We start from the raw sequence: 11,796 nt of genomic DNA, 5'->3' as shown, positions 1-11,796 counted from the left end.
TTCATAGTGGATTGAAACCTAGCTTGTTCCTCGCCCATCTCCTTACTTGCGCCTATAAATACAGTCGTCCCATCGACGGGAGGAGCATAGCATACTCGCTGATCACTCCACTGCACACACAACGCGGTGGTACAATACAATACAACGGTAGGACCTAAGTGGAAAGAAACTACTAGCTAGTTAACGCCGAGGACGACGAAGATGGTGAGTAGCGCTAGGGTGCTGCTCGTAGCCGCCGTGGTAGGGTTTTTGGCAACCATGGCGTGCGGAGCCGCCCAGCGGGACTACGCCGCCGCGCTCACCAAGTCGCTGCTCTACTTCGAGGCGCAGCGCTCCGGCAGGCTGCCGCCGACCCAGCGCGTCCAGTGGCGCGGCAACTCGGCCCTCAAGGACGGCGCCGACCACGGGGTAAGCACGTCGGCGATGCATGCATGTGTGGTACGTTGTACATGTTTGGTTCGTGCATGCTGACATGCTTGATCGATCGACGTGCAGGTGGATCTCACGGGCGGCTACTACGACTCCGGCGACAACGTCAAATTCGGGTTCCCGATGGCGTTCACGGTGACGATGCTGTCGTGGAGCGTGGTGGAGCACCGGAGCCGGCTGGCCGCGGCGGGGGAGCTGGGCCACGCGCTCCAGGCGGTGCGGTGGGGCGCCGACTACCTGGCCAAGGCACACGCCCGCCCCGATGTGCTCTACGTGAATGTCGGCGACGGCGACTCCGACCACGCGTGCTGGGAGCGGCCGGAGGACATGGACACGCCTCGGAGGTCCTACATGGTGAACACCACCCACCCGGGCTCCGACGTCGCCGCCGAGACGGCGGCGGCGCTGGCCGCGGCCTCCGTCGCGTTCACGGGGCCGCGCGGCGACCCCCGGTACGCGTCGACGCTTCTGAAGCACGCGAAACAGGTGCGCATTACTTACATGCAGAGAGATTATACAATGGATGGTCAAAAAACAGTAGGTAATCATGGTGTAATTACACCATGGATGGCCGCACTATGTAAGAAAATAGAGCGGCGCACATATTAATTTGCCCTTTAAATTGGGCCATTATATGCATGCACAACACAAATTGGACGGCTTCTGTGGTCATATAGTGGCAAAAAATGAATGTCAAATGAATTAATTATTGCTAGGAAACTGAAGGTGGACTTGTATTTGTGCACACAGACAGACGAAACTGTATCAGCTAATTTCTTGAGTCACTTGCTTCTGCAGTTGTTTCAGTTCGCCAAGAACCACCGTGGCCTCTACCAGAACAGCATTCCATCGGCCAGAAGTTTCTACAGTAGCAGCGGCGACGAGGTAGGAAGCACATCACTAATTAATGTCATAATAATGAACAGAAACATAGCATAATTGTAAAGCAAAATACTGAAACTTGTTTGGAACAGGACGAGCTGCTGTGGGCAGCTGTCTGGCTCTACATCGCCACCGGCCACCAGGAGTACAAGGCCTACATCGCCGGCGCCAACAACGTCGGCGGGGTGCCGCAGTCCTTGGGTTGGGATGACAAGTTCGTCGGAGCCCAGGCACTGGTCGCCAAGGTAAGTGTACCATGATGATCCTAGTAGGTCTGGCCGACGGCAACTTTTAGTTTCAGTAACTGATGAGTGTGCCGGCCATGTTGCAGCTCATCCTCCAAGGGAAGCTGCCCAACAACGGCGGCCACGCCGAGATGAGGAGCAACGTGGAGAGCTTCCTCTGCAACGTCCTTCAGCACGGCGACGGCCGCAGCGGGCGGCTAACCCCGGGCGGCATGCTCTACCTGCAGCCCTGGTCTAACCTGCAGGACGTCACGACGGCGATGTTCGTCCTCGTCACGCACGCCGACCAACTGGCGGCGGCGAGGGCTTCCCTGCAGTGCGGCGGCGTGAGGCTGCCGCCGGCGCAGCTCGTCTCGTTCGCACGGTCACAGGTTGACTACATCCTTGGCAAGAACCCCATGAAGATGAGCTACATGGTTGGGGTTGGAAAGCGGTACCCGTTGCAGCCGCACCACCGCGGCGCCTCGCTGCCATCCACCAAGAACAACCCGGGGAAGATCTCCTGCGGCAAGGGAGCCGACTACTTCCACAGGTCTGCGCCCAACTTGAATGTGCTCGACGGTGCCATCGTCGGAGGGCCTGACTACAACGACCATTACGACGATTCTCGGGGAAATTACCAGCAAGGCGAGCCATCGACCTACACTGTCGCGCCCATCGTCGGAGTTCTTGCTAGGCTTCTGCATAACTGATGTTCCTGTTTTCAGTCAAGAGATGTGCAATGTCCATGCCATCCTTGTAAAAGACTTATACCGACAACAACACAGGAATTGTTTCCTTCCAAACTTTGAAAAGAACTTCAACATCACAATAGTCCAACTTGACATTTTATTCCCTTATCACCAGGGGTAGAGGCTTCAAGAGCAGGTAGACATTCCCTTATCACCTCTGCAGCTTGCTTCAGATCCTTCTCCCACACGATGAGCGCAGGCATAAGCCTCACCACATTGCCTTTCCCGGACGTCAGCAAAAAGACACCAGCATCCAAGCATGCATCGACTAAAGGACCAGCTGGTACGTCGAGCTCGATGCCAATGATGAGACCGGCCCCCCGGATCTCTTTGACATGAGGGTTTTCACTCAGCTTAGTTTTGAGCAGCTGCTTGAAGTTTTTTTTTTGAGCGAAAGAGGGTTTCCCCTTCGATTTCCATTAAAGAAACCAGCATAACGAGTGCATTTTAAGGACCGAGCTCCAACACAAACATAAAGCTACGATCTAACAGCGGCCACAGTTTTTGACAGGAAGCATTACATCTTAAGCTATTACATCCAAAAGACAGCCATCTAACACATAAACCAACGACTAGGTGGAACCAGGCGTCCTCCATCGTCATTCACCACCATCACTGCTCCAGACTCTTCACACCAAAGCGCCCTCCTTGAGCAGCCCTGTAAATTTCACTTGCCACCTGCTCTATGAGTCTTGCTCTCAGCATAACATTTTTTCCTCTGGGTCCATTTTCTGCAAAATAACCCAGTCAGTAATCCAGCTGCACATCATTTTAACGATGCACATTGGGTCATTAATCTTTTTTCTATCTAAGATAATATCATTTTGGCAAATCCAGATCGCCCAAAGTAGGGCTGAAGTGCCAGTCAGAACTAGCCTCTTATCATTTTTCTGAAATCTACTAAGCCAACTACCAAAACAATCTTTTAAATTGGCCGGAATTTGTTTTAGATCAAAAGCACTCCCAACTAAATTCCATACTAGTCTAGCAACCGAATAGGAGAAGAATAGATGATCAATAGTCCCATCTTTCCCACAGAAAACACAATGTTTATCACTCTTCCACCCCCTTTTCAATAAATTGTCTCTTGTCAGAATACTTTTTTTTATTCAACAACCACAGGAAAAATTTAATTTTTGCTGGCACCTTTGTTTTCCATAAGAATTTCTGTGGAAAACCCACATCAGTCTTGATAAGATGAAGGTATAAGGATTTAACAGCAAATTTTTTATCTGCAGTAAGCATCCACATAGGTCTATCCCTCCCTCCATACATGAGAACCTCTTGACATCTTTCTCTTAGACTCTTCCATATAAGACCAGTATCACCAAACAGAGATCTTCTAAAAATAAAAGTGCCCCCATCCTTTATCAATGGCTTCTCTAACAGAGATGCCATGATCATTACTAATAAAATATAGTGAAGAATAAGCATCTTTCAAAGGTTTGTCTCCCACCCACCAGTCTTCCCAGAACCTAGTGTTTTTTCCATCTCCTAGTTTCTTTTTTATATGTGGGTAGAAGTATTTTTTAATTTTGATGAGACTAGACCAGAATTAGGAGGCTCCATTCTTGTGGTCCACTCTAGACAGACATTTGCCTTTGATGTATTTTCCTCTAATGATATGTTCCATAATCCCTCCTCATCTTCTAGTTTCCACAAACATTCAGCAAGTAAAGCAATATTGAATAATTCCGAGTTCGTTACCCCCAATACCCCTTGCTGTTTTGGTAGACAGCAAGTCTTACATTTAACTAAGTGGTATTTCTTTTTATCTTCTTCAGCCCGCTGGAACATCCTGGCTCTATAGAAGTCCACTTTTTTCACTCCAGCAGGAAGAAGAAAGAAGGACATCATATAAATAGGAATATTTGTAAGACAAGACTGCACTAGAGTAACTCTGCCAGCTATATTAAGCAATTTCAGAGGCATCTTTTCTCAATTTTCTCAGTCATATTTTTCCACATGTTACTTCTAATTCTTTTATGAGAAATAGGTAATCCAAGATATTTCAGAGGCATCCCCCCAAAGCACATGTAAACATTTCTTGGTATTTTTCACTTTTGTTTTTATCTTCCCCAAACAGATAAATTTCACTTTTCTGGAAATTAATTGTCAGTCCTGACATCTGTTCAAAAGCAGTCAAGATGAATTTAAGATTTCTAGCAGATTCCTCATCATCTTGTAATAGGAATATGGTATCATCTGCATATTGTAACATATTCACACCATTTTCATGGAAATCAGTAAGCACTCCTTTTATATACCCTTCTGTTCTAGCTTTGTCCAAAATGATGGCTAAAGCGTCAACAGTTAAGTCAAAAAGCAGAGGAGATAAAGAGTCTCCTTGCCTAAGCCCTTTATGAGTTTTAAAAAAAGGGCTCACACTGTCATTGACTTTAACTCCCACCTGACCCCCTCTCATGGTGTGCGTAATCCAATCACACCACCTGTTCGGGAAGTTTTTGAGTTTTAGAATTTTATGCACAAAAGGCCACTTGATTTTATCATATGCTTTTTCAGAATCCACTTTGAACAACATAGCACTTTGTTTCTTACACTAGTAGAAAAAGGGGCTATTGTCCCGGTTCGTAAGGCCCATTTTGTCCAGGTTTTTGAACCGGGACTAAAGGGTCGTTACTAATGCCCTAGGCCTTTAGTCCCGGTTCTTACACGAACCGGGACAGATGGGCCTCCACGTGGACGGTGCAGCGAGCCCAGGCAGGAGGGCCTTTAGTCCCGGTTGGTGGCACCAACAGGGACCAATAGGCATCCACGCGTCAGCAGCTGGCAGGAGCTGAGGTTTTTGTTTGTTTTGAAAGGGGGTGGTTTAGGGGGTAATTTAGGGTGTGTTAGCTAGCTAACAGAGAGAAGTGTCCTCTCTTATTTCCGTGCTTGGTTTACCAACGCTACTGCTATGCCTAAACATGGCTTAGATTAAACTGAAGGCAACATGTGGTGCATGTCGAAAGTAATACTAATCCTAACTTGATCAAGTTTGGATTAGTACTACTTTCGACATGCACCGCATGCATGTTGCCTTCACTTCAATCCAATCCATGTTCATTTCACCCACTGATATATAATAACTCTTCATGCCCGCATCATGCATCATCATAATAATAAGTCCTACTAATCATCATCATACAACTTCTACTCATTATTAATAACAAGTCATACGATCATCATCCTCATAGTCATCGAACCAACCCTACTTAATTGTTCTAGGCACATGATCATTAGTATTAGGTAGGACCTAAATACCCTCTTTAAGGTAAAATAACATAAAACAATATAGACCCTGACTCTCCATTATGGAGAATGGAGATCATCCTGTCTCCAATTCTTGCGCTTCGCTCCCTTTTGCTTCCAAGAACCTCCTTACGACTGTCCATACATTTTTTCCATTCCTTGATTTTCATGTCTCCACTTCTTTTAGAAATCCGGTATGGACAGTTGAGATTCGTAGGATGACCTGGACGTATGTTCAAAACATCAAGGCGACCACTCTGATACATCAGATGAGGCACGCAATCATTCGGGATTTCCTGTTGAAAAACATATAGTAATAACTTCGTAGTTAGCAATGTAGTTAAGTTTTAAAAGAATTTATGCAAAAGATGCACGGATGTCGTAATACTAAAAAATCTTACCATGGCATCTCCATGGATGTTACCATAGTTCAACACGTGCACTAGTGGCACGTATTGACCATAATGTGGAGGAGTTTTACAATAGATATTGTAATTCTCAAGATCAGTACAAAATGCGACCAGATGATTTTTCTCCTTATAAGTTAACTCAGAGCCATCGGTGTAGTAGGTTCTGTCTACCATGTTCCGCACATTGTTCGAACAATCAAAATAAGCTGTCAATGGAAATAAGCTGTCAACTATTTTGAAATGAACAATATAACTTAGTTAATAACTATGTTTGAGAAACTCACATAGCGGTAGAATTGGAGGCGTATCAACAAGGACCCAAATGTCCATATTGTCTTGGTCGATGTCAGGATCACCAAGATCCATGGTGACAAGCATACCCTCATCAAAATCATACATCTTGCAAAATGCTTCCCAATTTTTGCAACCAAAATGGGTTACGCTCTCAGAATTATACAGATTTACTTCAAAATCCATATCATGATGGGTCCTTAGGTGAATTTTCTTTGTTTCCATATTTTCATGGTCTTCAAAACCCATCCTCTCCAAGACATAGCGTCTTGCATGGCATGGGATAAGCTAGTCGAATTGTAAAAGATGAAAATTACACGTTGAAATAGTTGAAGTCGTGCTTAATTACGAAAAAATAACACTTGTCATCGTTGCGTACCGTTTCAACATCAAAGGTCTCCTCCAGCTTAATGTTGAAGCGCCGACCTTCGTCCAGGTGAGGCCTGTCGCACAGACCTCGGTCGTCGTGGCACCAGTCGCACTCCCCCGGAAGACTTTCGTCGTCCGAGTACGACATTTCCTATGTTCATAATTCAAATATTAAACTTCTACAATTAAATATATGTACTAAAAAACCTAAATTAGATCATTATTATTCAACACGGGTTGACTATCGGTCTGTCGAGTCTTTTCTTGAAAACACTCAGCTCATGTGGTGTACATATTCGACCGTCGGTGATGGTAGCTCCTCCTTTCATCCCCAAGTGCATTACACCAAGTTGTGTAGCACACGGGAATGAAGGAGAAGCTACCCCCACGACAACAGTTGGGATTCTTCGTACTCTCATATATATATATGGTGGAGACTCTCCCTCACTGATTCCTCTCTGACATTGCGACCGTCGGTGATGGTAGCTCCTCCTTTCGTTCCCGAGTGCATTACACCAAATTGTCTAGCACACGGGAATGAAGGAGAAGCTACCCCCACGACAACAGTCGGGATTCTTCGTCCTCTCATATATGGTGGAGACTCGACAAACTTAAAGTCAACCCAAAATATCGTTTAATTATCTTTCTAAAAAAGGACATATCGTCCTCTCATATATATAGGACTCATATTGACATGGAGATTTGGCTGGTCTCACCTCGAGGTCGGAGGGGGGTCGGTGGACGGGGACGACAGCGGGGATGATGGAGGGGCTCCTAGATTTCTGCAAAAACAAAAACCCTATAAGCTTGCAACTAGTCAAATGCATACGCCTTGCATAGTGCTCTGCAATTTTAGCATTCAAAGTAGGAGTACTTTTCCAATTTGAGCATTCAATAAGCAAAACCAAATCGTAAAATAAAGTAGTATTCAAATTAGCATGCATTCAATTATAAGCAAAACTACATCATCTCCTGCGTCCGTACATCGTCGAATATTATCACTAATATACCTTGAATACTATCATACATATAGCATCACTAATACAGCTAGAACCGTAGCGCCCGACGGGTATCGGCGCGGGCGGTGGACACCCAAAGAGAAGGAACTGTCACAGGATCATAGCTCCAGTGAGATCCCTGAAGAACCTGCCAGGTATTGTCGAACCTACCCTCCAACGCAACCATGTAGCGATGGACGTGCTCGTCCTCCTCGCTGACACGGTGACGTAGCACCTCCGCGATGTCCGGAAGCCTCGGCACCGTCACTGGCCCACGCGACCGCCACCAAACAAGGATCGGGTCAACGACGGGCTGGCTCCTCACCAACCTACGCCCCCCGGAAGGTAGCACCTCCCAATACCAGCCCGGCTGAGCCCAGTCCCGGACATGGCCCCAATACTACTAAGCACTTATTATAAATAAAATAAAGTAGTTTTATTAAATCAACTAGTTCAACTACTAATTTTACTTTTTCCTCTACACTAACCTAAAATGCACGAACCTAAAATCGTCATCTACTAACAACCTAAATAAAAAATTAATACATATATGAAAAAAAGATATATAAACAAAAAATGCTATGAACATTATATTCATACATACATAGCCACATCCATTCATCATATAGCTACCACATACATATATACATTATATATATGGAAAAAATGCAATGAACAAAAAAATAACACACATTATATGAAAAAAATGCAATGAACAGAGTCGTGGCAGCAGGGGCTCACATCGGGGGCGGCCGGCGAGGGCGACGGCGGGGGCGGCAAGGGCGTTGGCGACAGCCACGGTGGGGGGCGCGAGCCGGGGCAGGGGCGTGGCCGGCGACGATGGTGACGGTGGGCGCGGGTCGTGGCGCAGGGGCGCGGCCGGGCGCGCTCGGGGGCGGCGGAGGGCGACGGCGTGGGCGGTGGACGGCGTCGACGTGGGCTCAGGGGCGGCGGACGGCGTCGGCGTGGGCTCGGGGGCACGGGCGACGGCGGTGGGGTAGCCTGGCGGCGTCGAGGAGGTCGGTGTCGTGGGGGGCAACTGGCGATGAAAATTCTAAATTTTCGCCAAGTGTTTCTTATATAGGAAAGGCTTAGGTCCCGGTTCGTCGCACCAACCGGGACCAACGCCACCTTTAGTCCCGGTTGGTGCCACCAACCGGGACCAAAGGTCTATTTTCAGCAGCCCAAAGGGCGTGAAGCAGAGTGATACGTCTCCGTCGTATCTATAATTTTTGATTATTCCATGCCAATATTATACAACTTTCATATACTTTTGGCAACTTTTTATACTATTTTTGGGACTAACATATTGATCCAGTGCTCAGTGCCAGTTCCTGTTTGTTGCATGTTTTTTGTTTCATAGAAAATCCATATCAAACGGAGTCCAAACGGGATAAAAACTGACGGAGATTTTTTTTGGAATATATGTGATTTTTGGGAAGAAGAATCAACGCGATACGATGCCCGAGGGGGCCACGAGGCAAGGGGCGCGCCCCTGACCCTCGTGGACACCCCGTAAGGCGGTTGGAGCCCTTCTTTCGCCGCAAGAAAGCTAATCGGAGTTACGGATCTCCGGTTATAAAAGAAACCGTGAAAGGGTAGAATCCAGAAGGCAGAAACAGAGAGAGACAGATCCAATCTCGGAGGGGCTCTCTCCCCTCCATGCCATGGAGACCAAGGACCAGAGGGGAAACCCTTCTCCCATCTAGGGAGAAGGTCAAGGAAGAAGAAGAAGAAGGAGGGGGGCTCTCTCCCCCTCTCTCCCGGTGGCGCCGGAACACCGCCGGGGCCATCATCGTCACCGCAATCTAAACCAACACCTCCGTCATCTTCACCAACATCTTCATCACCTTCCCCCATCTATCTACAACGGTCCACTCTCCCGCAACCCGCTGTACCCTCTACTTGAACATGGTGCTTTATGCTTCATATTATTATCCAATGATGTGTTGCCATCCTATGATGTCTGAGTAGATTTTCGTTGTCCTATCGGTAATTGATGAATTGCTATGATTGGTTTAATTTGCTTGTGGTTATGTTGCTGTCCTTTGGTGCCCATCATATGAGCGCGCGCGTGGATCACACCGTATGGTTAGTTGTATGTTGATAGGACTATGTATTGGAGGGCAAGAGTGACAGAAGCTTCAACCTAGCATAGAAATTGATGCATACGGGATTGAAGGGGGACCAATATATCTTAATGCTATGGTTGGGTTTTACCTTAATGAATGTTAGTAGTTGCGGATGCATGCTAATAGTTCCAATCATAAGTGCATAGAATTCCAAGTCAGGGATGACATGCTAGAAGTGGCCTCTCCCACATAAAACTTGCTATCGGTCTAGTAAAGTAGTCAATTGCTTAGGGGCAATTTCGCAACTCCTACCACCACTTTTCCACACTCGCTATACTAACTTTATTGCTTCTTTATCTAAACAGCCCCTACTTTTTATTTACGTGCTCTTTATTATCTTGCAAACCTATCCAAAAACACCTACAAAGTACTTCTAGTTTCATGCTTGTTCTAGGTAAAGCGAACGTTAAGCGTTCGTAGAGTTGTATCGGTGGTCGATAGAACTTGAGGGAATATTTGTTCTACCTTTAGCTCCTCGTTGGGTTCGACACTCTTACTTATCAAAAGAGGCTACAATTGATCCCCTATACTTGTGGGTTACCAAGACCTTTTTCTGGCGCCATTGCCGGGGAGTCATAGCGTGGGGTGAATATTCTCGTGTGTGTGCTTGTTTGCTTTATCACTAAGTAATTTTTAATTGTTGTTCTTAGTTGTTTTCTGTCTTTAGTTATGGGTAGGAAACGCAAAATGCCAAAAAAAATTAGTTGTACCTACTGAACCAATGCTTGAAGAACCACTCAAAATTTATCACACTCCTGAAGCCTTTTACTTGGATCATCTTTGATCCCTTTGTGGTCGTGCTGAAACCCCAACTAGCTTAGTTGAGGGCAAATCTTTAGATGAGCATGCTTGTTTTGTGCGACACCGCTTATCTCAAAAAGGGAAAATTTTACTGGATCAGATTCATCGTTTGCAATGCTATGCTTGGAATTTATGTGAAATATATGATGTGACTTTTTGTTCTGAAAACCCTAAGAAACACCTTCCCTACCAATGTGAGTTTAGTGATAATGGAATCGTATCTTCGTATGCTAAGGGTGTTTATTATTGCTATGATGTTCAACAAATTGAAGAATTTGTTGCTTTTAAGGGTGCTTATGAAATTGCTTCTTTGATTGAAAAGTATGATGCTACTCTTTACAAATCTGAAAATTTTGCCATACTTGAATATTTCTATGATAATTATGCTTCTAAGCCTATGTTAAACCTTATATTGAGGACTCCCCCGCTATCCAAGAAGAGACTAATATTTTGCAGGAGTCTATGGAAGAAGAAATTAATGACATTATGAGCTCATTGGATGAAAAAGATGAGGAGGAGAGCGAAGAACAAAAGGAGGAAGAGCGGATTGATCACCCGTGCCCACCTTCTAGTGAGAGTAACTCTTCAACTCATTCATTTTTTAATTTCCCTTCGTGCTTACCGAAGGATGATTGCTATGATAATTGCTATGATCCCTTTAATTCGTTTGAAATATCCCTTTTTGATGAACTTGATGCTTGCTATGCCTGTGGCCAAGATGCCAATATGAATTATGCTTATGGAGATGAACTTGCTATAGTTCCTTATGTTAAACATGAAATTGTTGCTATTGCACCCATGCATGATAGTCCTATTATCTTTTTGAATTCTCCCGACTACACTATATCGGAGAAGTTTGCACTTATTAAGGATTATATTGATGGGTTGCCTTTTACCGTTGCACATGATGAATTTGATGAATATAATATGCATGTGCTTTCTGCTCCTACTTGCAATTATTATGAGAGAGGAACTATATCTCCACCTCTCTATGTTTCCAACACGATAAAATTGCAAGAAACTGTTTATACTATGCATTGGCCTTTACTTTGTGTGCATGAATTGTTCTTTTATGACATGCCGATGCATAGGAGGAGAATTAAACTTCGACATTACATGATATATGTTACTTTGTGCCCACCACTAAATTACAAATCATTGTTAATTAAAATTGGCTTTGATATACCTTGGGATCCGGGTGGATCCATTACTTGAGCATTATATGCCTAGCTTAATGGCTTTAAAGAAAGCGCTGC

At 45.4% G+C, this 11,796-nt stretch overlaps 1 protein-coding gene across 1 annotated transcript; it reads left to right on the top strand.

Annotated features, from left to right (window-relative positions):
- The first annotated feature begins 201 nt into the window (after positions 1–201).
- Positions 202–2,292, top strand: LOC109732306 (endoglucanase 14-like). Its single transcript, XM_020291493.3, has 5 exons — positions 202–408; positions 496–915; positions 1,228–1,314; positions 1,404–1,556; positions 1,643–2,292. The coding sequence occupies exons 1-5, from the start codon at positions 202–204 to the stop codon at positions 2,246–2,248; spliced, it is 1,473 nt and encodes a 490-aa protein (XP_020147082.1). The 3' UTR covers positions 2,249–2,292.
- Positions 2,293–11,796: the final 9,504 nt, after the last annotated feature.

This window comes from Aegilops tauschii, chromosome 1 (assembly GCF_002575655.3).
Source record: "Aegilops tauschii subsp. strangulata cultivar AL8/78 chromosome 1, Aet v6.0, whole genome shotgun sequence".
NCBI lineage: Eukaryota > Viridiplantae > Streptophyta > Magnoliopsida > Poales > Poaceae > Aegilops > Aegilops tauschii.
The sequence above is the reverse complement of the archived record's forward strand: the minus strand, read 5'-3'. Positions and strand labels throughout refer to the sequence as shown.